The sequence below is a fragment of the Euleptes europaea genome, chromosome 5 (assembly GCF_029931775.1).
Source record: "Euleptes europaea isolate rEulEur1 chromosome 5, rEulEur1.hap1, whole genome shotgun sequence".
Classification (NCBI taxonomy): domain Eukaryota; kingdom Metazoa; phylum Chordata; class Lepidosauria; order Squamata; family Sphaerodactylidae; genus Euleptes; species Euleptes europaea.
The window spans coordinates 6,787,524-6,813,568 of NC_079316.1; the positions used below are offsets into that span (position 1 = coordinate 6,787,524).

Consider the following 26,045-nt stretch of genomic DNA (forward strand, 5'->3'; position numbering starts at 1 on the left):
TCAACCCTCATAATAAACGAGTTCGACACTCCTGGTCTAGAGGCAACTGTAGCCGGGGACAAAAGGACTGGTGACGGCTTAACTATGGCTGTCTCTCCTTTGGCTTCATACAACAGGCAATAGCTCTGTCTAGCAGAGGGTCGGGGCAGAGGTGCATCTGACCTCTCCAGAGGATAGCAAAAAGGCTGCTGGGATGAAGAGGAGCAGGACGAAGTAGTGAGCACCCAGGTAAATGGCACATGGCCAGGAGGGGGGAGAGCCAGCCAAAATCCACAGCATGTGGGGCAGCCAGTCAGCATGTCTGATTCATGCCCCTGTGATCACGTCGTTCTGGGCTCCTGACGACCACCATGGCTGAGAATTTATTTTACTTTACAAAATTCAAACCCTGGCTTTCTGCTCCCACAACGGTCACCAATTTAGCTAACAAATTAAGCCATGCATTTTTCCATTTCCCTTATCTCTGCTTTGCTCCCTGGGAGTCAAAATGGATTGCAGCAAGTGAGTCTATACAATCAACAGAACGGGACATTCAAGAAACCAGTAAATAGGATTTGGGTTGTAGAACCAACCAGAAATCTAAAAAACAGAAGCAAAGAATAAATGTTAACAAGACACAGCACATGATGCAAAACTGCAGCGTAGGAACCAATTTACAGCAAGCAGTACACAGTAGTATAGAAGACAATTGCTAACCATTTGGCCAAGTAACTTGGGGAATAGTTTTGTACACTGCCACCCTACTGCGGAAAGCCAGGAGAGTGGGTGTCTTCCTGACCTCCTCAGGCAGGCCGATCCATATTGTGGGGGTCACAACAGAAAAGTCACGTGCACAGACAGCTGTTGATTTTGCCCATTTGCAGGTTGACACCTGCAGAAGACCCTGCTCATGTGTCAGCACTTGTCCTAATGAAAACCACAAACCACAGCAAGAGACGAAAATGTCCAAAGAAGATGGTTTACTGGTAGCATAGGTCAGCAGAGCATAAGAACCAAAGACAGCAATGGAGCAAACTGGCTAGCACTTGACAATATAAAAGCATGGAAACAAACATTCAGCAGAACAGTACAATTTCAGGAGATTACAGATTACAAACAGCCCAGAGGCGCCTCCGTTCTCACAGACCACTGTCGGCTTCAAAGAGTTTAGGAATGAACAACAATCCTTGAAAGGCGAGTTGGTGAGAAAACGATACTAACTGAAATACAGGCCTGACATAAAGTGAGGGAAGCGTCGTGGCAGAATATAGGGGGAGAGACGGTCAGACAGATATCAGGGTCCAAGTGAAGGAAATGGGGTTTTTCTTAAGAATGATCCTGAATCTGATTAAGGACTAAACAAAGTGAGTTTATTCAGAAATCACAAACTTGGTAAACGACTGAGAGACAGGCTTATTTCTAACTAGGGTCCATAACTAACAGGGTAACATGCGGCCTGTTACTCCTCTCTTTCACTGTAACTAGAAGGAAGAGGAGGGGTGCATTATGGGAACAAACAAGAATACAGGAAGAGAAGGGAGAAGGATCACAACCTATCTATCTAACTCTTACACTTGCTGCTCCCTGCTGATCTTCCTTTCTTTAATCAATCTTTGTGCACTAGACATTGTATTTCCAACACCCCTTCTCAAGGTCTAGCGTACAAAGTCTACAAGATTGAGGTTCTGGCATAGACCTTTAAACTTGTCTTTTGGGAGAGGCTTTGTAAGTATATCGGCAATCATTTTCCCTGTGCAGCAATATTTCAACTCAACAAGCCCTTCCTCTTGCATACTTATTATGTCTTCCCATGTGGAAGGCTCCGATACAGTCTCTGTTCTAGCAAAACAGGAAAGTCTGTTTGGTGGAATCCCTTTGGTTGTTCTGCCTGACTGCCTGATGCTTGACTCTTTGGCTTCTGTAGCCCCTTCTGGCTCTGTGGCCCCTTCTGGCTCTTCATTTGTGTCAGGTTCGTGGTCCATAATGTAGAGTTTTGTTGTTTGTAGGTGCTGTTCTTCATCTTCCTTTGTCAGTGCTTGGTCACTCACATCTTCTTTTTTTCTTTCATGAACATAAACAGATTGAGTATAAGGAAAGTTTGCAAATGCCTTCTTATCTTCCGGCAAAGGAAAAACTTCTCAGACTGCCGAAAAACTTTCAGTGCAAACACCATAGATAACGAGGTAAATAACAACCATCAAAAAAAAAGGCAACCATGCTCTGCTACCATTTGTTGAAAATAATAACGCTGAGACGGTAGTTATTAATCAAAGTAACAAACTTTATCTAGTCTATAGGGGAAAAGGTAAAACGGGAAATTCCTGATAAAATAATAAACTCCTAAACTCTACATAGTTGGCTTACTAAAACATTAGGTTACATACCAACAAGCAAATAGGCACGGCTGGCAAGTGGCTATATGACTGAGTTACAAATTAGCCATTTTACTGAAATCTCTACAGGAAACCAATTGAGCTCGTTAACCAACTCAAACAATGACGTAATTCAAATTGGCAAATCAGTTTCTCAAACACACCAAATAATACATAGGATCGGCTAAATGCCAGATTACACTTCGAGGTCAGGTCTATGATGTTGCTAAACAAATACATTAACCCCATAATGACTAAATTTAGATCTTGACTATTATAACACCCCTTCTTCAAGATCTAATCATTTCAGTTCACATAAACAATGACATCATTAATCATCAAAATTTGTCACATTAGGATCAATCATATTCAACAGTTCACGAAAGTGTACAAATTTCTCTGTTGTCAATGGCTTAGTCAAAATATCTGCCACCATTTCATTAGTAGGGCAACATTGAATATCAATCAATCCCTTTTGATATAGATACTTTTCAAATTGACATTTTAATCCAATTGATCTACTTCCAGTCTTAGTACTTTCTCCTTTACATATCGTAATACAGGCTTGATTGTCTTCATAGGGGTCGGTTCTAAAAGCATAGGCACTGAAAAGCATTGATCCGCTTCAATTGGGAATAGTGGAAACCACACTTGCCAAGAGAGAACAGTGAGACTATGCTTGCCAATAGGAATTAATGAAACCACGCTTGCAAATAGGGAAGTGTTAGACCACGCTTGGTCTAACAGAACCCTATTGGCAAGCGTGGTGTCATTAATCCCTATTGGCAAGCATGGTCTAGCAGTTCTGTATTGGCAAGCGTGGTCTAATAGTTCCCTATTGGCAAGCATGGTGTCATTAATTCCTAATGGCAAGCGTGGTCTAACAGTTCCCTATTGGCAAGAATGGTCTAATCGTGGTCTAACAGTTCTCTATTGGCAAGCTTAGTCTAACACTTCCCTATTGGCAAGCATGGTGTCATCAATTCCTATTAGCAAGCGTGGTCTAACAGTTCCCTATTGGCAAGCGTAGTCTAATCGTGGTCTAACAGTTCCCTATTGGCAAGCGTAGTCTATCAGTTCCCTATTGGCAAGCGTGGTGTCATTATTTCCTATTGGCAAGTATGGTTTCCACTATTCCCAATGGGTAAGCATGCATTCTCTGTTGGGAGCTACGCATCGTCTATGGGCAAGCGCTGTTGGGCAAACCTAGTTTTAGTACATCCCCTAATTGGAACCTTCCTGAGGCCTATTCAATGGGGCTTATTACTCCCAGCCAAGTGGCTTTAGGACTGCATTGGAAATCTGCGTTCCAGTAACATGTTCCCTGTTCCTCAAATCAAAATGCCAACCTTGGTCGCTTCCTGGAGACTGATGTGATTCTGCCCCATCGGATAGAGTCACCATCTTTGGCTGGAGAAATTCCTGAAGATTGAAGACCGTGAGAAGAGCCCTGCTTGATCAGATCAGTAGCAACAAGGAGGAGGCCTGACCTTTGACTACTTTCAGACGGAGCCCAGCAGAGCCCACCTCCTCCCGTAGCCCCGTCTGAAAGCAGACTGCAAAGGGTCTGGAGCAAAGCAGTTACTCCTCTCTCTCGCAGCTCGCCTGGGAAGGGCAGCTCCAAGACCAGCCAATAATTGGCACCACCATTTTTCTGTTTGTGTGCAAAGGGCCGTCAAGTCACAGCCGACTTATGGTGATCCAGCAGCAGGGTTTTCAAGGCAAGAGACTAGCAGAGGTGGTCTGGTATCGCCTGCCTCTGCCTGGGGAACCTGGGCTTCCTGGGGGTGGTGGTGGGGTGTCTCCCATCCAAGGACTAACCATGACCCACCCTGCTGAGCTCCCGGGATTGGAGGACATCATCCTGGGCCTCCCAGGTCAGGCCTCGTTTTTGTTTTTGTAGGGGTGGAATTTGTTTAGTAGCGGAGGGGCCGCATTTGAAAACGATTTAAACCGAATCCCCCCCCCCATCCACAGCACTCGTGAGAGCCGCGCTTCTCTCTTCCAAGGTGGGAGAAGCTGATTCCCCACTCCTCTGCCACGACTTACTCGTGAGTAGACCGCCCCAGGATCCGGCTGCGGGGCTTTGGCCTGCCGATGCCTCGCTGAAGCCCCTTTGCAATCCCTCCCTCCAGCCCCGCCCCCCCACTCGGAAGGGAGCCTTTCCGCTTCCGCGTCCCTCCCGCCCCCTCGCTCGGCCGCTCTAGGAAACAGCTCCGGCGGTTTAACCCCTTCGGTGCTGCAGATGAAGGGGAAAAGGGGCTGCCTGCTCTTTGCATGAGGATGGGCGGCCAGGCTGCCGTTTGTTACGCCCCGTGCAGCTCAGTGGGATTACTCGGGAGTAACTCCGCACAGGCGCTTCTGGGGGATCCCCAGGCTGTTCGGACAACAGCACGGCTGAGTCGGGGAAAAGAAAACTAAAGCCAAGCCAAGCCAGATCACGCTAAGCGATCCAAAAGCTGGTCTCGTCGGAACCCTGCTCAGATTTATTCAATGGGGCTCGCTCCCAGTCCCAGCAAAGTGGCTTTAGGATTGCACTGGAAATCTATGTTCCTGTAACGTGTTCCCAGTTTCTCGGTCACTTCCTGGAGACTGTTGTGATTCTCCCCCATCGGACGGGGTCTCCATCTCTGGCTTGGGAAAATGAAAATTTACAGTAAAAACAGATAAAACTAAAGTGTTATTCACAAAAGAAATTATATATATATATATATATATATATATATATATATATATATATATATATATATATATATATATATATATATATATATATATATATATATATATATTGTTTTGTATGAAGAGAGTTGGAAGTCGGTCTCTGTATTATTGTATTATCTTATATTTTTTACTTTTTACCTCTTCATTATCTTTTTCACTTTTCCTTTCTTTGTGAATTATGTTTCTTTTTCATATTTTCATATTTTGGTATATTCGGTAATACTTTCTATATTTCAATAAAGTAGAATAACAACCAAAAAGGTCTTGAGATTTCCACACTTGTTGAACGAATGCCTCCCCCACATTGAATCTTTACAACTATCTTGCTTCCAATGTGCTTCCAGGCCTAGTGTGGATTTGAACCCAGATCCATGCAGTCGTAAGTCAACACACTGGCCCCCATCATGAATGAGAGCAAAGTGGGTCTGGTTCAATCCTGGGCATCAATAAGGACACAAGGCACCCGTCTCCAGCATCTGCAAGAGGATTGCTTTCTTACAGCTTTATACACAATTAAAAAAGGCATGCCACACTAACATTAATGAAGCCCACTACATTTTTTAAAAAAACCCACCACAAACCACAGAAAATAAAAGTGAATTATCTCTTGAGGAGAATGTAAGTGGGGAGGACAGCTGGGATTGGGAACAAATGACCCACAGTGTGCACCTACCAACTACAAGGAGACCTAATAATTTTTCCCTGCCGACTCCTAGGGGACCTGCTCATCTCCAAAATACTGGAATATTGAGAGGGGGTCAGCCTGATCCCTTTGAACTTACTGAGTAGTAGAAGAAGAGTTGGTTTTTATATGCTGACTTTCTCTACCACTTAAGGGAGAATCAAACCAGCTTACAATCACCTTCCCTTCCCCTCCCACAATAGACACCCTGTGAGGTAGATGGGGCTGAGAGAGAGTGACTAGCCCAAGTTCACCCAGCTGGCTTCGTCTGTAGGAGTGGGGAAACAAATCCAGTTCGCCAAATTAGCCTCCACCGCTCGTGTGGAGGAGTGGGGAATCAAACTCGGTTCTCCAGATCAGACTCCACTACTCCAAACCACAGCTCTTAACCACTACACCATGCTGGTGTAGTTGAGTTAGGGGGGCAAAATCTTTTTCATTCAACCCAAATTAATCCTACTGCCAGAACTCTTTGGGCTTCAAAGTGGTGACCCCAAAAAGTATACAGCAGGCTGGACTGGGGAGGATGCCTCTTTCGGGATGCCTCTCTAGAACTAGGGGAGGGGCTGTGGCTCAATGGCAGAGCATCTGCTTTGTATGCAGAAGGTCCAAGGTTCAATCCCCGGCATCTCCAGTGAAAGGGACTAGGCAAGTAGGTGATGTGAAAGACCCTGAGACCCTGGAGAGCCACTGCCGGTCTGAGTAGGCAATACTGATTTTGATGGACCAGGGTCTGATTCAGTATAAGGCAGCTTCATGTGTTCCTTGTTAGGTAAAAATGTTTGTAAATTGCGGTTGCCAGCTGTCCACACTAGGATTTGTCCAGCAGCGGGAGGCTATAAATATCTGCTATCTTCATCCTGTCTATTTCTTCATACGATTTGGAAAACAAATGTTTTCGCCGGTTTTGCAGGTGTCAGAAAAAGTTCATTTGGCAGATAACTAAAGTATCTAGTTTAACAGAGAATGGCAACCACTAGAAGAACCCTTATTTGAGTTACTGTTCAAAGATCCACATCCGAACCAATTATGTGGATTCTCTGAGGAACATGAAGGTGAGATCTCTGCCTCAAACTGTTGCCACACATTGAACATTTCTGAGGTTCCTCCCCTGCATGGAATCTTCAATGCAGAAGGAGATAGGAGCTGGTCGTGAATCTCCTTCCACCTACAGAACCCATCCTTGCTCTTTTCCCTGTGAGATCTATTGGGGGTTTCAATCATGGCTAAATCTCTTTCCACGGTCCCAGCACTGATACTCTTTTCCCAAGCTAAGCGGTAACATGTTTTCTCCTTCTGTGGGTTCTTGGATGTTCTTGAAGACTGCCACGCTGACTTAATCTCTATCCACACTCTGAGCATTCTCCACTGTATGAGTTCTTAGATGTTTGTGAAGATTGCCATTGCAATTGAATCTCTTTCCACACTCTGAGCATTCAAAAGGCTTCTTCCCTCTGTGGGTTCTTCGATGCTTTTTAAATTATTATTATTAAAGATTTTTAATAAATTTTCAAACAAAAGGAAAAGACAAAATACAAACAACAAAGGATATAAAAACAAAAAACAAAACGTATAACGATATAGATAGCTACATAATAAGAATGATATATCTATAAAGAAATTCACAGAAAAACCCCCAAACATACAGTTATTACATTCTTATTACAATTATCCGTTAAATTCCCACCTCCCTCCACCAGTGTACCCTTAATCCCTCCCACCACCGTGTTGAACTTCCGGAGAAGTGTCTAAACAGTTTATTAATAGATTGTTTTATCAATAATTTGAATTACAAAACTGAATCTACAACTTGTTCACTATACAAATAAAATTCATTTTTGCCAGTTTATCCCAGTATGTGAATGCTTTTGACCACATAGTTTTAAAATCTTCCACATCCTTCCCATGCAGGGAATCCGTTAATTTAGCCATCCGCATATATAACCATAGTTTTTCTCTCCAGTCCTTAATTAGAGGTCTATTTACAAGCTTCCAGGATTTAGCAATAACCATCCTAGCTGCAGCAAAAGTATATTGGCATATGACTCTATCATTCTTATTCATATTATCTCTAGGAATTCCTAATAAACAAAAAGCTGGGTCCATATTTACTTTGGTATTAATCAAATTGTTTGTCTCCCTTACTACTTTTCTGCACAGTGGGTAGCCGTGTTAGTCTGCAGTAGTAGAAAAGGGAAAGAGTCCAGTAGCACCTTAAAGACTAACAAAAATATTTTCTGGTGGGGTATGAGCTTTCGTGAGCCACAGATCTGAAGAAGTGAGCTGTGGCTCACGAAAGCTCATACCCTACCAGAAAATATTTTTGGAACCTTCCTGAGGCCTATTCAATGGGGCTGACTCCCAGCCAAGTAGCTTTAGGAATGCATTGGAAATCTGCATTCCAGTAACACATTCCCTGTTCCTCAAATCAAAATGCCAACCTTGGTCGCTTCCTGGAGTCTGATGTGATTCTGCCCTATCGGATAGAGTCGCTATCTCTGGCTGGGGAAATTGCTGGAGATTGAAGACTGTGAGAAGAGCCCTGCTTGATCAGCCCAGTAGCAAGAAGGAGGAGGCATGACTTTTGACTACTTTCAGACGGAGGGCGTCAACTCAGCCCAGCAGAGCCCATCTGCCTCCCGTAGCCCAATCTGAAAACAAACTGGAAAGGGTCTGGAGCAAAGCAGTTACTCCTCTCTCTAGCAGCTTGCCTGGGAAGGGCAGCTCCAAGACCAGCCAATAACTGGCACCATTTTTCTCTTTGTGTGCAAAGTGCCATCAAGTCACAGCCGACTTATGGTGACCCAGTAGCAGGGTTTTCAAGGCAAGAGACTAGCAGAGGTGGTCTGCCATAGCCTGCCTCTGCCTGGGGAACCTGGGCTTCCTGGGGGTGGTGGGTGTCTCGCATCCAAGGACTAACCATGACCATGACCCACCCTGCTGAGCTTCCGAGATTGGAGGACATCATCCTGAGCCACCCAGGTCGGGCCTCATTTTTTTTTTTGTAGGGGTGGAATTTTTTGGGACGTAGTAAAACAAAGGACAGCGATTGCCCATAGGGAATGCATGATTGCCCTTAGGAAATACATGATTGCCAATAGACAATGTATGATTGCCAATAGAGACTCGGGCAAAACACCCTTGCCAATACACAGTAAGGGAATACACACTTGCCAACTGAAAATAAGGCAAACCACGCATGCCCACTGACAATAAGGGAGGCCACGCTTGCCCACAAAGAAACAGGGAAACTATGTTGCCAATAGAGAATCCAAAAAGATTGCACCATGATTGCCCATAAAGAATGCATGATTGCCCATAGAGAAACAGGGAAACTACACTTGCCAATACAGAACCTCAAAAGCTAAGGCCAGTGATTGCCCATAGGGAAAGCATGATTTCCCATAGAGACTCAGGCTAAACACCCTTGCTAATACACAATAAGGGAATACACGCTTGCCAACTGAGAATAAGGCAAACCATGCTTGCCCATTGACCATAAAGGAGGCCACGCTTGCCCATAGACAAACAGGGAAACTACGCTTGCCAAGAGAGAATCCAAAAACTAAGCACAACAATTGCCCATAGGGAATGCATGATTGCCCATGAAGAAAGCATGATTGCCAATAGAGACTCAGGCAAAACACCCTTGGGAACACACGCTTGTCAACTGAGAATAAGGCAAACCATGCTTGCTCATTGACAATAAGGGAGGCCACGCTTGCTCATAGACAAACAGGGAAACTACGCTTGACAAGAGAGAATCCGAAAACTAAGCACAATGATTGCCCATAGGGAATGCATGATTGCCCATAGAGACTTAGGCAAAACACCCTTGCCAATGCAAAATGAGGCAGCCCACATTTGCCAACTGAGAATAAGGCAAACCACGCTTGCCCATTGACAATAAGGGAGGCCATGCTTGCCCATAGAGAAACAGGGAAACTACGCTTGCCAAGATAGAATTCGAAAAATAATGACCATGCTTGCCCATTGACAATAAGGGAGGCCACACTTGCCCATAGAGAAACAGGGAAACTACGCTTGCCAAGACAGAATTCGAAAAATAATGACCATGCTTGCCCATTGACAATAAGGGAGGCCACGCTTGCCCATAGAGAAACAGGGAAACTACGCTTGCCAAGACAGAATTCGAAAAATAATGACAATGATTGCCCCTAATTGATGTTCTTTTAATGAACTCATTAGCAATAACACTGAGATCTGTTTCCTGAGATATATGTTTATGACCATGAAGAAGAGCCATGTGATTGAGCCTTGCCTGTCTCATGCTTGACAGTAGAAAGGTATTTATTCTATAGAGGCATAAGAATGACCTTTCTGAGGCACGGGAGGAAACAGGTAATGTGAGGGCTATTCTGATAAGCTTAGCTAATTCTGGTAAGTAGCGGTTGCAGACATTTGCCTTGTTCTCCGCTGAATAGATCAATCACATCACAAAGAGCTGAAAGTGACTTTCTTCTCCCTTGCAATATCCAAGAACATCTCAATGAACCTGTAGTTGGGCAGCATCCAAGTCAGTTTTGTAAAAGTTTAGAATATATGTACTATCATCCTCTCCTATGGCAAACTTCAATTCTGCGACACATCTAAAAAAAAGTGTTTGTGTAAATTGCTGTACATATTAGCAACGACTTCATAAGAGATTTTCCTGTAGAAATCCTTAAGAGATTGAAACTGGTGAGGATCACACCCGGCATCAACACATCATGCAGGCTTTCTGCACCTAAGAACAGTAGGACTCTCTACATCTTAGTCTTCTGTACTCATGACTGTGACTAGTCCAGAACTGTTCAAAGTTGTTCCGCAGTTGCTTTGTACTCTCCTTTGCAGAAGCAAGGAGAAACTCTGCTTGATAGAACTGTAGATTACTTTCTCGAACAGTTTTGTTTAATGTGTCCAAATGACCAAACACAAGCAGCAGTAATTGTAGCATGAAGTAAGTAACAAATCTACACAAGCTTCGTGCATATCCATCTGTTTTTGCCCAAGGATCTCCTCTCTCCTCAGAAGAGTCCATGCTGGCCATAATTACATAAGGAATAGAGAATAAAGCTGCTACTATCGTACTGCCCTTATACAAATCTATGGAGATACCACACCTAGAATACAGTTCTGGGTACAGTTCTGGTCACCACATCTCAAAAAGGATATTGCAGAGCTTGAGAAGGTGCAGAAAAGAGCAACCACAATGATCAGGAGGCTACAGCAATTGTCCTATGAGGAGCAGTTAAAATGCTTAGGGCTGTTTAGCTTAGAAAGAAGGTGATTAAGGGGAGATATGGTAGAGGTATATAAAATTATGCAGGGTACGGAGTGAGTAGACAGGGAGAAACCTTTCTCCCTATAATTTGAAGCCACTGACTGTAACAGTCAACCTAGTGAGGCAAAAGTGTCTCTGGTTTATTTTCTCTGCTTGCTGAAAGTGTTTAAACAAAGCGAGACATTTTGGTGAATTTTTCACAAAGGTGATCATGTCAGATAACTCACTCAGGAAATTTCTATGCATAGTAACATTTCATGTACCACCAAGTTCACAACATGTGCAAAACAATGAATATATACTGGTCTTGGCTCCTCAGCCTTTACAAGAGCCAATACACTAGAATGTCCAGCAACATTCGATGCTCCATCATAGCACTGGCCATGACATCTGTCAAGAGAAAGATCAAAGCGACAGAGTACATCTTTCAAAATAGAAAAGAGAGTTTTAGCAGTGGGGGATTCAGTTTCATCAAATCCTGCTTGTGGGAGGGGATCACCCCATGCTTTCCATAGTCGTTTATTGTCACATGAGGCAGGATGATTTTTGTTCATAAAAATTAATTAAAAATTACCAAGTCTATCAACAATTAGAACAATAACACACACACACCCTGAACCAACTGCACCTCATCAATTATTTACACATTTTACAGTATAAAACACAGAACATAAAGTATGAATGGAACTATTGTAGGTTCTTGTAGGTTATCCGGGCTGTGTAACCGTGGTCTTGGAATTTTCTTTCCTGACGTTTCGCCAGCAACTGTGGCAGGCATCTTCAGAGTAGTAACACTGAAGGACAGTGTCTCTCAGTGTCAAGGGTGTAGGAAGAGTAATATATAGTCAGAAAGGGGTTGGGTTTGAGCTGAGTACTGTCCTGCAAAAGTAATGTGCTAATCATTGTCCTGTAAGTATCAAGATAATGTGCTAATGAAGGTATGGTATGTTAATATGGAACCATTGTATCCTGAAGTGATCTCACTTCAGGATACAATGGTTCCATATTAACATACCATACCTTCATTAGCACATTATCTTGATACTTACATGACAATGATTAGCACATTACTTTTGCAGGACAGTACTCAGCTCAAACCCAACCCCTTTCTGACTATATATTACTCTTCCTACACACTTGACACTGAGAGACACTGTCCTTCAGTGTTACTACTCTGAAGATGCCTGCCACAGTTGCTGGCGAAACGTCAGGAAAGAAAATTCCAAGACCTCGGTTACACAGCCCGGATAACCTACAAGAACCAATGAACTCTGACCGTGAAAGCCTTCGACAATATTTTGGAACTATTGTAGGCCCAACATATATATCATAGTTCTCACATCCCTCTGAAAACTCTAAATGCGTTGGCAAATAGAGTCCTGTCTTCCATCCAAGTGGGGAGGCATTAATTAGTGTTGTGTTACCGCAGTCATGCAGTGCAACATTTGCATGTTGAGAACATACAGCTGATCGCTCACTCAGTTGCTGGCTCTGCCCTCTGCTGTTGATGGTATGTTGAATGATATGGTCAATATATATAAATCAGTATTTTAGGGACAAAATATGACTTTAGGGTTTCGAACATAAATTTACCGAAGTGTTGACTAAGATGGAAATAGTTAAATGAAAATTTAAAGTAAAAACAGTTAAAACTAAACTGTTATTCACAAAAGAAATTATAGATGTAGTATTTTGTTTTGTATGAAGAGAGTTGGAAGTTGGTCTCTGTATTATTGTATTATCTTATATTTTTTTACTTTTTACCTCTTTTCTTTATCTTTTTCACTATTTCTTTCTTTGTGCATTATGTTTTCTTTCATATTTTCATATTTTGGTATATTCTGTAATACTTTGTATATTTCAATAAAGTAGAACGACAAAAAAGGAAGTCCTGAGATTTCCAAACTTGTTGAACACATTTCTTCTACGAATGCCTCCCCCACATTGAATCCTTTCAACTATCTTGCTTCCAAAGGACTTCCAAGCCTAGTGTGGATTTGAATCCAGATCCACGCAGTCATCAGTGAACACTCTGGCTCTTGTACTAATCTGACCCTCATCATGAATCTGGGCAAAGTGGGTCTGGTTCAATCCTGGGCATCGGTGGGGGCACGAGGCACCCGTCTCCAGCATCTGCAAGAGGATTGCTTTCTTACAGCTTTATACACAATTAAAAACGGCATGCCTCATTAATTTGTTTTAATAAATTTTTATTATTTTCCACTTAAATCACATTGAGTTTCATCATTCAGTTAACATAATTGTATAACATAGGCAGACTTTATCTAATCACTACAAACAATTCTCTTGTTGACTTCTCCTCTCAACCTCCTCTATCTATTTAATGTATCTGTACTTCCCTTTGTAATTAAGTTCTAATTCATTATAATATTTCATTTATAAGTTTAACTATATATCACACCATCTTATAACCTAAATTATAACAGTAATATTTTTCTACTTTGATCAACTGAATTAGATCAAAACATAACCATTAATATTTCCCAAGTTAAATTCATTTACACAGTAAGTTGTTCATGTCTCCCATTCTCCCATAAATTCCACATTTTCCTTTTGATTTACGAATGCAGTAAGTTTAGCCATTTCTGCTAGTTCCAGCATTTTATTTATCCAGCCAGTCTTGTCCGGTATCTCAGAGTTTCCATTTTGCTGCATAAACCAATCTTGCAGTAGTAGTAACATACATCAAAAAAGATCTCTGAGTCAATATTGTTTCCAGTATAATACTTAACAACATCATTTCTGGTGTTTTAGGGATATTTTGTTGTAGTATCAGTCTTAATTCATTATAAATCATGTCCCAGAGGTTCTTGGCTTTCTCACATAGCCACCAAACATGATAAAAAGAACCAACCTCCTCTTGACATTTCCAACAGTTTGGTGACATTGTTCCATACATTTTGGCTAACTTTTTTGGCGTCAAATACCATCTAGATCATCTTATAAATATTCTCTTTTAACGATTGTGAAAGTATACATTTCATGTCTCTTAACCAGTCTTTCCCATCTACTCAAAGGAATATTATGACCCAATGCCTGTGCCCAAGTTATCATTGTAGGTTTGACTTGGTCTTGTTCTATGTATATTATCAGCAACATCTTATACATCTTTGAAATTAAATGATCATTACTCTCCAATAACATTTGTTGTAAAGTTGATTTATCTCTGGTAAAACCTATTTTCATATCCTGTATATATACAGATTTTATCTGATGATATTGAAACCAAGTCAAATGTTCTTTCAAGTCTTCATGATCTTTTAAGGCACATTTATTGTTTTCCCATAACAAAAGGTCCTGGTATGTTACAAATTGAGATGGTCTCAGTGGTCTTAATGTTAGCATTTCTTGTGTTGAGATCCATAGTGGTGTTCTGGTTTCTAAAAAATGTTTATATCTTAACCAAGTTTTTGTTAAGGAAGATTTTACAATATGATGTTGAAAAGCTGTATGATTTTTAAGTTTATCGTACTGTAAGTAATCATGCCACCCAAATCTATTATCAAAACCTTCTAAATCTAGTAAACGTGTATTCTTTAATTGAATCCAGTCCTTTAGCCATACCAAAGCCGATGCTTCCGCATACAATTTAAATTTGGAAAAGCAAATCCTCCTCTTTCTTTAGAGTCAACCAAATATTTGTAGGCAATTCTAGATTTTTTCCCTTGCCAAACAAAATTCAACAAGTCCTTCCTCCACATGTCAAAATATTTTGTTTGTATAACTATTGGTAAGTTCTGAAACAAAAACGACAGTCTTGGTAAAATATTCATTTGTACTACTGAAATACAACCCAAAAAGGAAATGTTTTTATTGGACCACGATATCATGTCTTTTTTAACTAATTTGCCACACTAACATTAATGAAGCGGACCACATTTAAAAAAAAAACCCACCACAAACCACAGAAAAGAAAAAGTGTGAATTCTCTCTTGAGAAGAATGTAAGTGGGGAGGGCAGCTGGGATTGGGAACGAATGTACCACAGCGTGCACCTACCAACTACAAGGAGACCTAATAATTTTCCCCTGCTGACTCCTAAGAAACCTGCTCATCTCCAAAATACTGGAATATTGAGAAGAGGTCAGCCTGATCCCTTTGAACTTACTGAGTAGAAGAAGAAAAGTTGGTTTTTATATGCTGACTTTCTCTACCACTTAAGGGAGAATCAAACCGGTTTACAATCACCTTCCCTTCCCCTCCCCACAACAGACACCCTGTGAGGTAGATGGGGCTGAGAGAGAGTGACTAGCCGAAGTTCACCCAGCAGGCTTTGTCTGTCGGAGTGGGGAAACAAATCCAGTTCACCAGATTAGCCGCCGCTCATGTGGAGGAGGGGGGAATCAAACTCGGTTCCCCAGATTAGACTTCACCACTCCAAACCACAGCTCTTAACCACTACACCATGCTGGTGTAGTTGAGTTAGGGGGGCAAAATCTTTTCCATTCAACCCAAATTAATCTTACTGCCAGAACTCTTTGGGCTTCAAATTGATTACCCCAAAAAGTGTACAGCAGACTGGACTGGGGAGGAATTAGGGTTATGGGATGCCTCCCTAGAACTAGGGGAGGAGCTGTGGCTCAATGGCAGCACATCGGCTTGGCATGCAGAAGGTCCCAGGTTCAATCCCCGGCATCTCCAGTGAAAGGGACTAGGCAAGTAGGTGATGTGAAAGACCTCAGCCTGAGACCCTGGAGAGCTGCTGCCGGTCTGAGTAGGCAATACTGATTTTGATGGACCAAGCGTCTGATTCAGTATAAGGCAGCTTCATGTGTTCCTTGTCAGGTAAAAATGTTTGTAAATTGCGATGCCAGCTGTCCACACTAGGATTTGACCAGCAGCGGGGAGGCTATAAATATCTGCTATAAATATCTGCTGTATTCATCCTTAAAAGAGCCCCTTGGCGCAGAGCATTAAGCTGCAGTACCGCAGACAAAAGCTCTGCTCACAACCTGAGTTCGATCCCGACAGAAGTCGGTTTCAGGTAGCCGGCTCAAGGTTGACTCAGCCTTCCATCCTTCCGAGGTCGGTAAAATGAGTACCCAGCTTGCTGGGGGTAAAGGGAAGATGACTGGGGAAGGGACTGGCAAACCACCCAGCAAACAAAGTCTGCCTAGAAAATGTCGGGATGTGACGTCACCCCATGGGTCAGGAATGACCCGGTGCTTGCACAGGGGACATTTACCTTTACCTTTTACCTATCTTCATCCTGTCTATTTCTTCATAGGATTTGGAAAACAAATGTTTTTGCCGGTTTTCCAGGTGTCAGAAAAAGTTCAGTTGGCAGATAACTAAAGTATCGAGTTTAACAGAGAAGGGCAACCACTAAAAGGACCCTTATTTGAGTTACCATTCAAAGAAGATCCACATCCGAATCAACATGTGGATTCTCTGAGGAACATGAAGGTGAGATCTCTGCCTCAAACTGTTGCCACACATTGAACATTTCTGAGGTTCCTCCCCTGCATGGAATCTTCAATGCAGAAGGAGACAGGAGCTGCTCGTGAATCACCTTCCACCTACAGAACCCATCCTTGCTCTTTTCCCTGTGAGATCTATTGGGGGTTTCAATCATGGCAAAATCTCGTTCCACGGTCCCAGCACTGATACTCTATTCCCAAGCTAAGCGGTTACATGGTTTCTCCTTGTGTGGGTTCTTGGATGTTCTTGAAGACTGCCACGCTGACTTAATCTCTATCCACACTTTGAGCATTCTCCCCTGTATGGGTTCTTAGGTGCTGTTGAAGATTGCCACTGCAACTGAATCCCTTTCCACACTCTGAGCATTCAAAAGGCTTCTCCCCTGTGTGAGTTCTTTGATGTTTTTGAAGAGAACCACTCTGACTGAATCTCTTTCCACACTCTGAGCATTCAAAAGGCTTCTCCCCTGTGTGGGTTCTTAGATGCTGTTGAAGATAGTTACTCATACTGAATCTCTTTCCACACTCTGAGCATTCAAAAGGCTTCTCCCCTGTGTGGGTTCTTTCATGCTTTTGAAGACTGCCACTCAGACTGAATCTCTTTCCACACTCTGAGCATTCAAAAGGCTTCTCCCCTGTGTGGGTTCTTAGGTGCGGTTGAAGAGAGCCACTCTGACTGAATCTCTTCCCACACTCTGAGCATGCAAAAGGCTTCTCCCCTGTGTGGGTTCTTCGATGCTTTTGAAGATCGCCACTCAGACTGAATCTCTTCCCACACTCTGAGCATTCAAAAGGCTTCTCCCCTGTGTGGGTTCTTCGATGCCGTTGAAGATGGCCACTGTTCCTGAAACTCTTTCCACACTCTGAGCATTCAAAAGGCTTCTCCCCTGTGTGGGTTCTTAGATGCTGTTGAAGATGGCCACTGTTCCTGAAACTCTTTCCACACTCTGAGCATTCAAAAGGCTTCTCCCCTGTGTGGGTTCTTAGATGCTGTTGAAGATGGCCACTGTTCCTGAAACTCTTTCCACACTCTGAGCATTCAAAAGGCTTCTCCCCTGTGTGGGCTCTTAGATGCTGTTGAAAAGAGGTACTCAGACTGAATCTCTTTCCACACTCTGAGCATTCAAAAGGCTTCTCCCCAGTGTGGGTTCTTAGATGCTGTTTAAGATGGCCACTGCGACTGTATCTCTTTCCACACTCTGAGCATTCAAAAGGCTTCTCCCCTGTGTGGGTTTTTCGATGCTGTTGAAGAGAGCTACTCAGACTGAATGTCTTTCCACACTCTAAGCATTCAAAAGGCTTCTCCCCTGTGTGAGTTCTTTGATGCCTTTGAAGATGGTCACTGTGACTGAATCTCTTTCCACACTCTGAGCATTCAAAAGGCTTCTCTCCTGTGTGGGTTCTTAGATGCTCTTTAAGACTGCCACTATGACGGAATCTCTTTCCACACTCTGAGCATTCAAAAGGCTTCTCCCCTGTGTGGGTTCTTAGATGCTCTTTAAGACTGCCACTGCGGCTTAATCTCTTTCCACACTCTGAGCATTTAAAAGGCTTCTCCCCTGTGTGGGTTCTTCGATGCTTCTGAAGAGACTCACTCAGACTGAATGTCTTTCCACACTCTGAGCATTGAAAAGGCTTCTCCCCTGTGTGGGTTCTTAGATGTTTGTGAAGATTGCCACTCAGACTGAATCTCTTTCCACACTCTGAGCATTCCAAAGGCTTCTCCCCTGTGTGGGTTCTTAGGTGCTGTTGAAGATTGCCACTGCAACTGAATCTCTTTCCACACTCTGAGCATTCAAAAGGCTTCTCCCCTGTGTGGGTTCTTAGATGTTTTTGAAGATTGCCACTCACACTGAATCTCTTTCCACACTCTGAGCATTCAAAAGGCTTCTCCCCTGTATGGGTTGTTCGGTGCCTTTGAAGAGAGCCACTGCAACTGAATCTCTTTCCACACTCTGAGCATTCAAAAGGCTTCTCCCCTGTGTGAGTTCTTTGATGCCTTTGAAGATCGCCATTCTGACGGAATTTCTTTCCACACTCTGAGCATTCAAAAGGTCTCTGCCTTGTGTGTATTTTTTGGTGCACAAGGAGCTGTGATCTGTATTTGAAGTAGTTTCCACACTGAAAGCATTTTTGTGCCTTCATTATACTATGCTTTGGGAAGACTGCCTTACTCTTCCTTCCAAGAAAAAACATCCTTCCATTCTCTGAGCGGATAAATAGCTTCTCTCCTGAATGAATCCTTTGGGGTTGAAAAAGGTCTGACTTCTGCAACCTCTTGTCATCTGAGCAGCTAGAAGGTTTCTCTCCTGCATGTATTCTTTGATGTCTAAGGAGCTCTGCTTTGCAAAGAAAGCTCTTTCCACACTCCAAGCATCCATGGGTCTCCATTCCTCTGTGCATATGCAAGTGGATATCATATTGAGTTTGATCTGAGAAGTTCATGCCACACGCCAAACACTTATATGCTTCCTCCACCATGGGGATTAGTTCACAGAAATCCTTCCCTTGGCCAGGAATGGGTTTATCCTTCTTCTCGACCATGGGACTTCCTTTCTGCTTTTTAGGTTTGCCTTGATTCTTGACATTTCCTTGCAAATTCTCATTTTTTACCTTATCTGGCAATAGCTGATGTGGTTCCTCATCGCCCTCATTCCACTCATCCTCCCCTGTGGAATAAAGAGAAAGAGCTCATTAGCACACACACAAGGACATCTGACAATCTCTTGAAGTTCCATCCATGCTCAAAACATTGCAGTGGCTTTTTCCTGCTGTATATTGAAGGGTACACTTATAGACGCTTGAAAAGGACATGAAAGGCTGGGTTTGCTGCATCAGAAAGGCTGGGTTTGCAGCCTAACAATTTATTCAGCTCCTCACCTGAGTGAATTCTTTCATGTGAAGTAACGGCTGCTTTCCGACTGAAGGTCTTTCTGCACTCCGTGCATGCATATGGTTTTACTCCTGAGGGAATTTGCGTCTTGGAAACATCACTTGTGTTCTTACTGAAAGTCTTTCCAAAGGCCACACTTTCATTTTCCCTGGAGCGGATTCTCTGATTAGCATGGAGGCCTTCGTTCCTTCTTGTTTTGGTTGACCTTTCTTCATAGACTGGGATTGCACGGAAGCCCCGTCCTCTTTGGGATGGTATGGGCTTATCCCTCCTCTTGTCTGTGTGGCTTCCCTCCTGCCTCTGTAGTCCATCTCCATCCCCAACATAACTTTTGGAGTCTTCATTCTTGGCTTCTTCTGTAGAGAATGCCTGGAATCCCCCAAGCATTTCCTCTACTTGTGCTGTTGGAAGAAAGAAAGAGGTCCAGTCAGTACCTATATAACAAGCCAAGCCACCCATCAGGCACTGCTCACGAAGGGGTCTGCATTTCCTTTATCAGACCTTCTTCCTCTCTCAACTGAGTTGCTCGTCACACCTTCTACCCAGCCAGGCCCCCTCCAGATGACCAGTTATTATATTCTTCCCTGCCTTGCCCTGCCCTCCACATACTCCCCATATGTTTATTAAAGAAAAAGTGGAAAAGAATCGTTCCCCCACCAGTCACATTTGACTTGTCACGCAACTCTTTTGATTCTCTGCTAAAGGTAAAGGTCCCCTGTGCAAGCACCGAGTCATTTCTGACCCATGGGGTGACGTCACATCCTGACGTTTCCAAGGCAGACTTTGTTTGTGGGGTGGTTTGCCAGTGCCTTCCCCAGTCGTCTTCCCTTTACCCCCAGCAAGCTGGGTACTCATTTCACCGACCTCGGAAGGATGGAAGGCTGAGTCAACCTTGAGCCGGCTACCTGAAACCGACTTCTGTCAGGATCTAACTCAGGTCATGAGCAGAGCTTTTGACTGCAGTACTGCAGCTTAACACTCTGCGCCCCGGGGCTCCTAGGAAGATTCTCTGCTACTGATGATTAAATAGAAGATTTTTACAGCCCACTTTTCTCTACCCTGAAGAGTCTCAAAACGGCTTACAAATCACATTCTTTTACCCTCTCCATAAGAGGCACCTTGTGAGGTAGATGGGGCTGAGAGAGTTCTAAGAGAACTGTGACTGACACACAATCACCCAGCAGGCTTCAGGTGGAGCAGTGGGAAATCAAACCCAGTTTTCCAGATTAGAGTCCGCTGCTCTCAACCACCACACCATGCTGCCTCTCCACAAGAAGTGACCATGATATCCAGTCCTGCAACTGCACAGAGGGTTTCTTTCCAGTTGTGATGAAATCCATGAAGAGCTGGTTTTAAGCCTCTGCTTGGGGGGAGGGGGGGCAGGGGAGAGAACCCAGGACTTCACCAAGCGAACCTCATAGTTCAAAGGGGACCCCCACGGTGTCAGTTGTTGGAAGGGCAGGCAAGGCCCAAAGGCATCTGGGTGACAGCTGTAGGAAAGGGCCTTTGGCCTTCTCCAGCTTGGCTGTCCTTAAGTAACCCCCCAAACTTTTCATGGAATATCCAATATTTACAGATACAGCTGTCCCTCATAAGCCACAGCTAAGCTCAGCCCGGGAAAGAGTTATTGAGCTGCCCAGATTTAAGGCCCCAGAAGAGCTCCCTCCCCTCCTTTCCCAGCAGGCTTTATGATTTTACCAAACAAGAAGTTGCTGAGAAGTGAAGCAGTAATCTTCCATGTTGATTGCTTGCTAATTCCCTGGAAATAACCAAGGATACTCAAAATGATACATTGCTGCTATTCACTATTTGGATCCATGCTCCATCCCAATGGCAGCCATTTGCACGTACGGCACCTATGAAAGAGCCTTACCCAGAGAGGCCACGCTCCCATAGTTCTCCAGCATGACTTCCTTGTAAAGAGCTCTTTGGCCTGGATCCAGCAGGGCCCACTCTGCCTCAGTGAAATGCACGGCCACCTCCTCAAAGGAAACCGGTGACTGAAAGAAAAAGCAGATTCCCTCATCCGAGAACACGTCAGGCAGAGACGGCGCTCTGGAAGGGGGCAGGATGGAGAGCTTGGCATGGGTAAAGGGTCTCTTTTACTCGAACACCGGAGCAGCAACTGAAGGAGCAACACTGCCCCCACCCCAAGAAAGTAAGGGGGACTCATCTCCCCTACCTGGACCAGAGGTGAAGCAGCCGCTTCCACACCTTCGAAAAGATGAACGCTTAACAGCGTCTCTACACTGCCTGCAAGGGAGACAACAGAGGAAGGAAGAATATTAACCTAGACTTACTATTTCATTTACTTGTTTAAATCCGGCTTCGCACACACCCATTTCCAGGGTGTTTGTATTACTTGACTTTTGTGCTGTCAAGTCACAGCTGGCTTATGGTGACCCCGTAGGGATTTCAAGGCAAGAGACGTTCGGAGGTGGTTTGCCATTGCCTGCCTCTGCTTCACGCCCCTTGTGTTCCTTGGAGGTTGCCCTTCCAAATACCAACCAGGGCCGACCCTGCTTAGCTTCTGGGCTCTGATGAGATCAGGCTCACCTGGGGCTATCCAGGTCAAGGCACGCATTATGTACACTCAAGAACATTCAGGGTTTCAGCTGAATGCAACATCAATGTGACATAAATCTGACTTGGCCCTCCATAAATCTGTCTACTCCTCCTTCTTATGAGTGATCATCACTACATCCTGTGGTACCTAGTCCCACAAGCTCACTCTGTGTTGTGTGCACACCCATTTCTTTCTCTGCCCCACAGCTTCACCATGTGCCCCAATCCCATCCAGCCACAAAGCAACCTTACCTTGTGAGAGGGCATCTTGGAGATGCTCCTGGGCCTTTGCCTGCTGCCCTTCCTCTAACAGAGCTCCTTCTGCCACGGAAAACTTCACTTCCATCTTTAAGGATGGTCCCCACATCTGAAAGAACATCAAGGGAGACAGGTAAGAATCTTCACCCCTGCATTGACCAACAGAGCTGCTTCAAGCACAGGGGCCAAAATCAGTATTGGTTGTTTTCCAAGCCGAGTCAGTTCTCTAGAGGTATCAATATCTGGCAGAGAAGCCTTAGGATAAAGTCAGTGCTTGAAGGGAGAGAAGGAAACCCCCTCACCTGCTCTGCCTGCCTCTTCTCCTCTGCCTGACTCAGGAGGAAACCTTCGGCCAGGGCCACCGCCTGGGAACTGGTCTCCGGCCCACATCCTCTGACCCAGTACTGCATTCCCTGGGGCAGGATGGTCAGGAACCGCTCCAGGATCACCAGGTCCAGGATCTCCTTCTTAGAGTGCCTCTCCGGCTTCAACCAGTGGTTGCAAAGTCCATGAAGCTGGCTGCACACCGCTCGGGGCCCATCGGTCTCATGGTAAAGGAACTGCCAGAAAACATGGCTCTCTGCTGTTGTTGTTTCCTGAGCCAGGTTCTCTGCCACAGCTCTTTCCCAGAATTCCACACCACTCTCCGCTTGGACGGGATGAGGACCTTCCCTTGATCTCTTGCCAATTCCAGCTCCTTCTGGGTCCTGCGGTTCCATCTCCTTCCCTTTCTCTTGGGTGGCCTCTGACTGTGGAAAGATGCCCTTACTCCTGTGGCTATGAAGAAGGAGAGGAAAAGATATCAAAAAGACAAAAAGAGACCAAAAGAAAGCACACCTACCTCACCTACCCTCCTTCTCATGAGGTACCTTAGGATTGCCCCAGTGGATCAGAACAAGTGTCACTGTCGTAGTTTGTGGATCAGGATTAATGTCATGGCACTAGATTGCATATCAGGCTTTTTAATGAGATGCGTGTTCTGAGGAGGAGATCTGAGTTTTTTTTACCCCACCTTCTTTTTTTAATTTTAAGGAGTCTCAAAATGGTTTACAATCGCCTTCCCTTCCTCTCCCTACAACAGGCATCTTGTGAGGTAGGTGGGGCTGAAAGAGTTCAGAGAGAAGGGAGATAAGCGTAAGATCACCCAGCAGGATTCACCTGGAGGAGTGGGGAATCAAACCCGATTCACCAGAGTCATCCACTCCTAACCACTATACCACGCTGGCTCTCAGGAAAGTAAACATCCATTGTGGAAGTTATGAGCTTGGCCTTCCACATCTGGGGATCAAGTCTGTCTAGAATAGGGGTGTCAAACATATGGCCCGGGGGCCGGATTTGGACCCTCAACAGCTCTTATCTGGCCCGCGAACCAGTCGAGGCAGACACACATACCCCAGTTCCAAGGTGTCAATGATCAGAGACTATTAAATAAAAGAAAATACTGGAAGAGTGATATAGTGTTAAGCAAGTTTGTATTTTAAGTAAAAAATAGTGTCATTAATTGACTTTGCCTGTGTCTTCTATAAAAGTTTGTATCTACGGTATCTTGCATTAAATTTTAAGGTACACATGGCCCTGTCCGACAAAGAGTCATTTATGTCACATCCGACCCTCATAACAAACGAGTTCGACACTCCTGGTCTAGAGGCAATTGTAGGAAGAAAAAAGAGGCGAATGAAACCCAACCTAAAACCAAAAGCTGGGTACCCGCCGTTGGGTGAGTGGAAAATGTATGTATGTCTATGTAGAAATATTGCAAGTATAATTTATTAGAAGCGCTATACAAAATTTAAAATTCTTTAAAAGCATTAAAATAGCACAATGGCAAAACTTGAGGTTGATATCTGTAACCACAAACCAAACGGGTTTCGGCCTCTAGGGCCTTCATCAGTGGCTAGTTAAAACCCTTTCTTAAGTCTGCACACATATATAGAAATACAATGATGTAAAAAAATGCAAATACAAACAGTTTAAAACCCAACCAGGCAAGAGAATATGTTGTCTGAAAAGATAGAACACTAATGGGTTAGTTACCATCTATAAGAAAGCCCATTATATAGGTCTAGTTAGAAATGTTTTAAAAATACTTACAAAGTTTATTCTCAGTTATACAAACAACTGGTATATTGGGTTCTTGTTGTAATACTATAAAACATAATTATACAGATTGGAACCCTCAATTCATCATTAATCAAATTAAAATCATTGCTTAGCTATATATATTAAATATACCAATGTCTAAACACATACCTGGTTAGTACAAGTATTAGAAAAGAGCAAGAGTCCAGTAGCACCTTAAAGACTAACAAAAATATTTTCTGGCAGGGTATGAGCTTTCGTGAGCCACAGCTCACTTCTTCAGATACTTCGTATCCTGCCAGAAAATATTTTTGTTAGTCTTTAAGGTGCTACTGGACTCTTGCTCTTTTCTACTACTGCAGACAGACTAACATGGCTACCCACTGTGAATTATCTGGTTAGTATAAGTCTCCCGTGTATTTTGTATGCAGGTATCAACCTGGTGAAGCAGTATCTAACTGGTGATCCTATTCTACAATAAATAGTGTTATGAGGATGATGCAAGCTCTATGATCAAGCATTTCTGTAGTTGTGTGATGCAATCACCCTGTATCTCTATGAGGAGTCTCATTGCAGCAGGTGCTATGACTCAGCATCTCTATATTTGGGTGATGCAATCACCCTATCCTCTCTCTGAGAAGTTAGATTACAATTGTTCCTGTGCACTCAAATAAAGTGATTGTTCGATAATACAGTATGTACAGATAATACTGTCCTGAAAACCTCCAGACTAACAAAGACTACAGTCAACAATAGCCATGCAGATTAGCTTTGGATTTCACACATTAACAGATCACTTCAGGATACAATGGTTCCATATTAACATCCACACCCTCATTAGCACATTATCTTGATACTTACAGGACAATGATTAGCACATTACCTTTGATACTTTTTGCAGGACAATGATTCAGCTCAAACCCAACCCCTTTCTGACTATATATTACTCTTCCTACACACTTGACACTGAGAGACACTGTCCTTCAGTGTTACTCCTCTGAAGATGCCTGCCACAGCTGCTGGCGAAACATCAGGAAAGAAAATACCAAGACCACGGTTACACAGCCCGGATAACCTACAAGAACCAACAGTATGTACAGTTAGGTCCCATTGTTATAAAGTATTAAAAAAATTACTTAAAGACACAGCCAGTCCATATCTTCATTTAGGCCTAGGTCTCTCTTTGTATTTTAAGTAAAAAATACTGTCATTAATTTGCTTTGCCTGTGTCTTCTATAAAAGTTTGTATCTCCGGTATCTTGCATTAAATTTTACGATACACATGGCCCAGCCCGACAAAGAGACATTTATGTCACATCCGACCCTCATAACAAACGAGTTCGACACTCCTGGTCTAGAGGCAACTGTAGCTCGGGACAAAAGGCCTGGTGAGGGCTTAACTATGGCTGTCTCTCCTTTGGCTTCATACAACAGGCAATAGCTCTGTCTAGCAGACGGTAGGGGCAGAGGTGCATCTGACCTCTCCAGAGGAGAGCAAAAAGGCTGCTGGGATGAAGAGGAGAAAGACGAAGTAGTGAACACCCAGGTAAATGGCACATGGCCAGGAGGGGGGAGAGCCAGCCAAATTGCACAGCATGTGGAGCAGCCAGTCAGCATGTCTGATTCATGTCCCTGTGATCACGTCTTTCTGGGCCTCCTGATGACCACCATGGCTGAGAATTTATTTTACTTTACAAAATTCAGACCCTGGCTTTCTGCCCACACAACGGTCACTAATTTAGCTAACAAATTAAGCCATGCATTTTTCC

General features: G+C 43.7%; 1 protein-coding gene and 1 non-coding gene across 2 annotated transcripts in view; one reads left to right on the forward strand and one right to left on the reverse strand.

The window, feature by feature from the left end:
* NMUR1 (neuromedin U receptor 1) overlaps window positions 1-26,045 on the reverse strand; it is a 121,258-nt gene that overhangs the window by 90,144 nt on the left and 5,069 nt on the right. Inside the window, exons 3-6 of the mRNA XM_056849930.1 lie at window positions 21,557-21,627; window positions 19,095-19,150; window positions 4,687-4,728; window positions 4,401-4,590 (exon numbers count right to left, since the gene is read on the reverse strand). Coding sequence (XP_056705908.1) covers window positions 4,401-4,590; window positions 4,687-4,728; window positions 19,095-19,150; window positions 21,557-21,627 — 359 coding nt within the window. The remainder of the gene's footprint in view (window positions 1-4,400; window positions 4,591-4,686; window positions 4,729-19,094; window positions 19,151-21,556; window positions 21,628-26,045) is intronic.
* On the forward strand, window positions 6,320-6,391 carry TRNAT-UGU (transfer RNA threonine (anticodon UGU)). The gene has a single exon. It is a non-coding gene; the product is annotated as a tRNA-Thr (tRNA).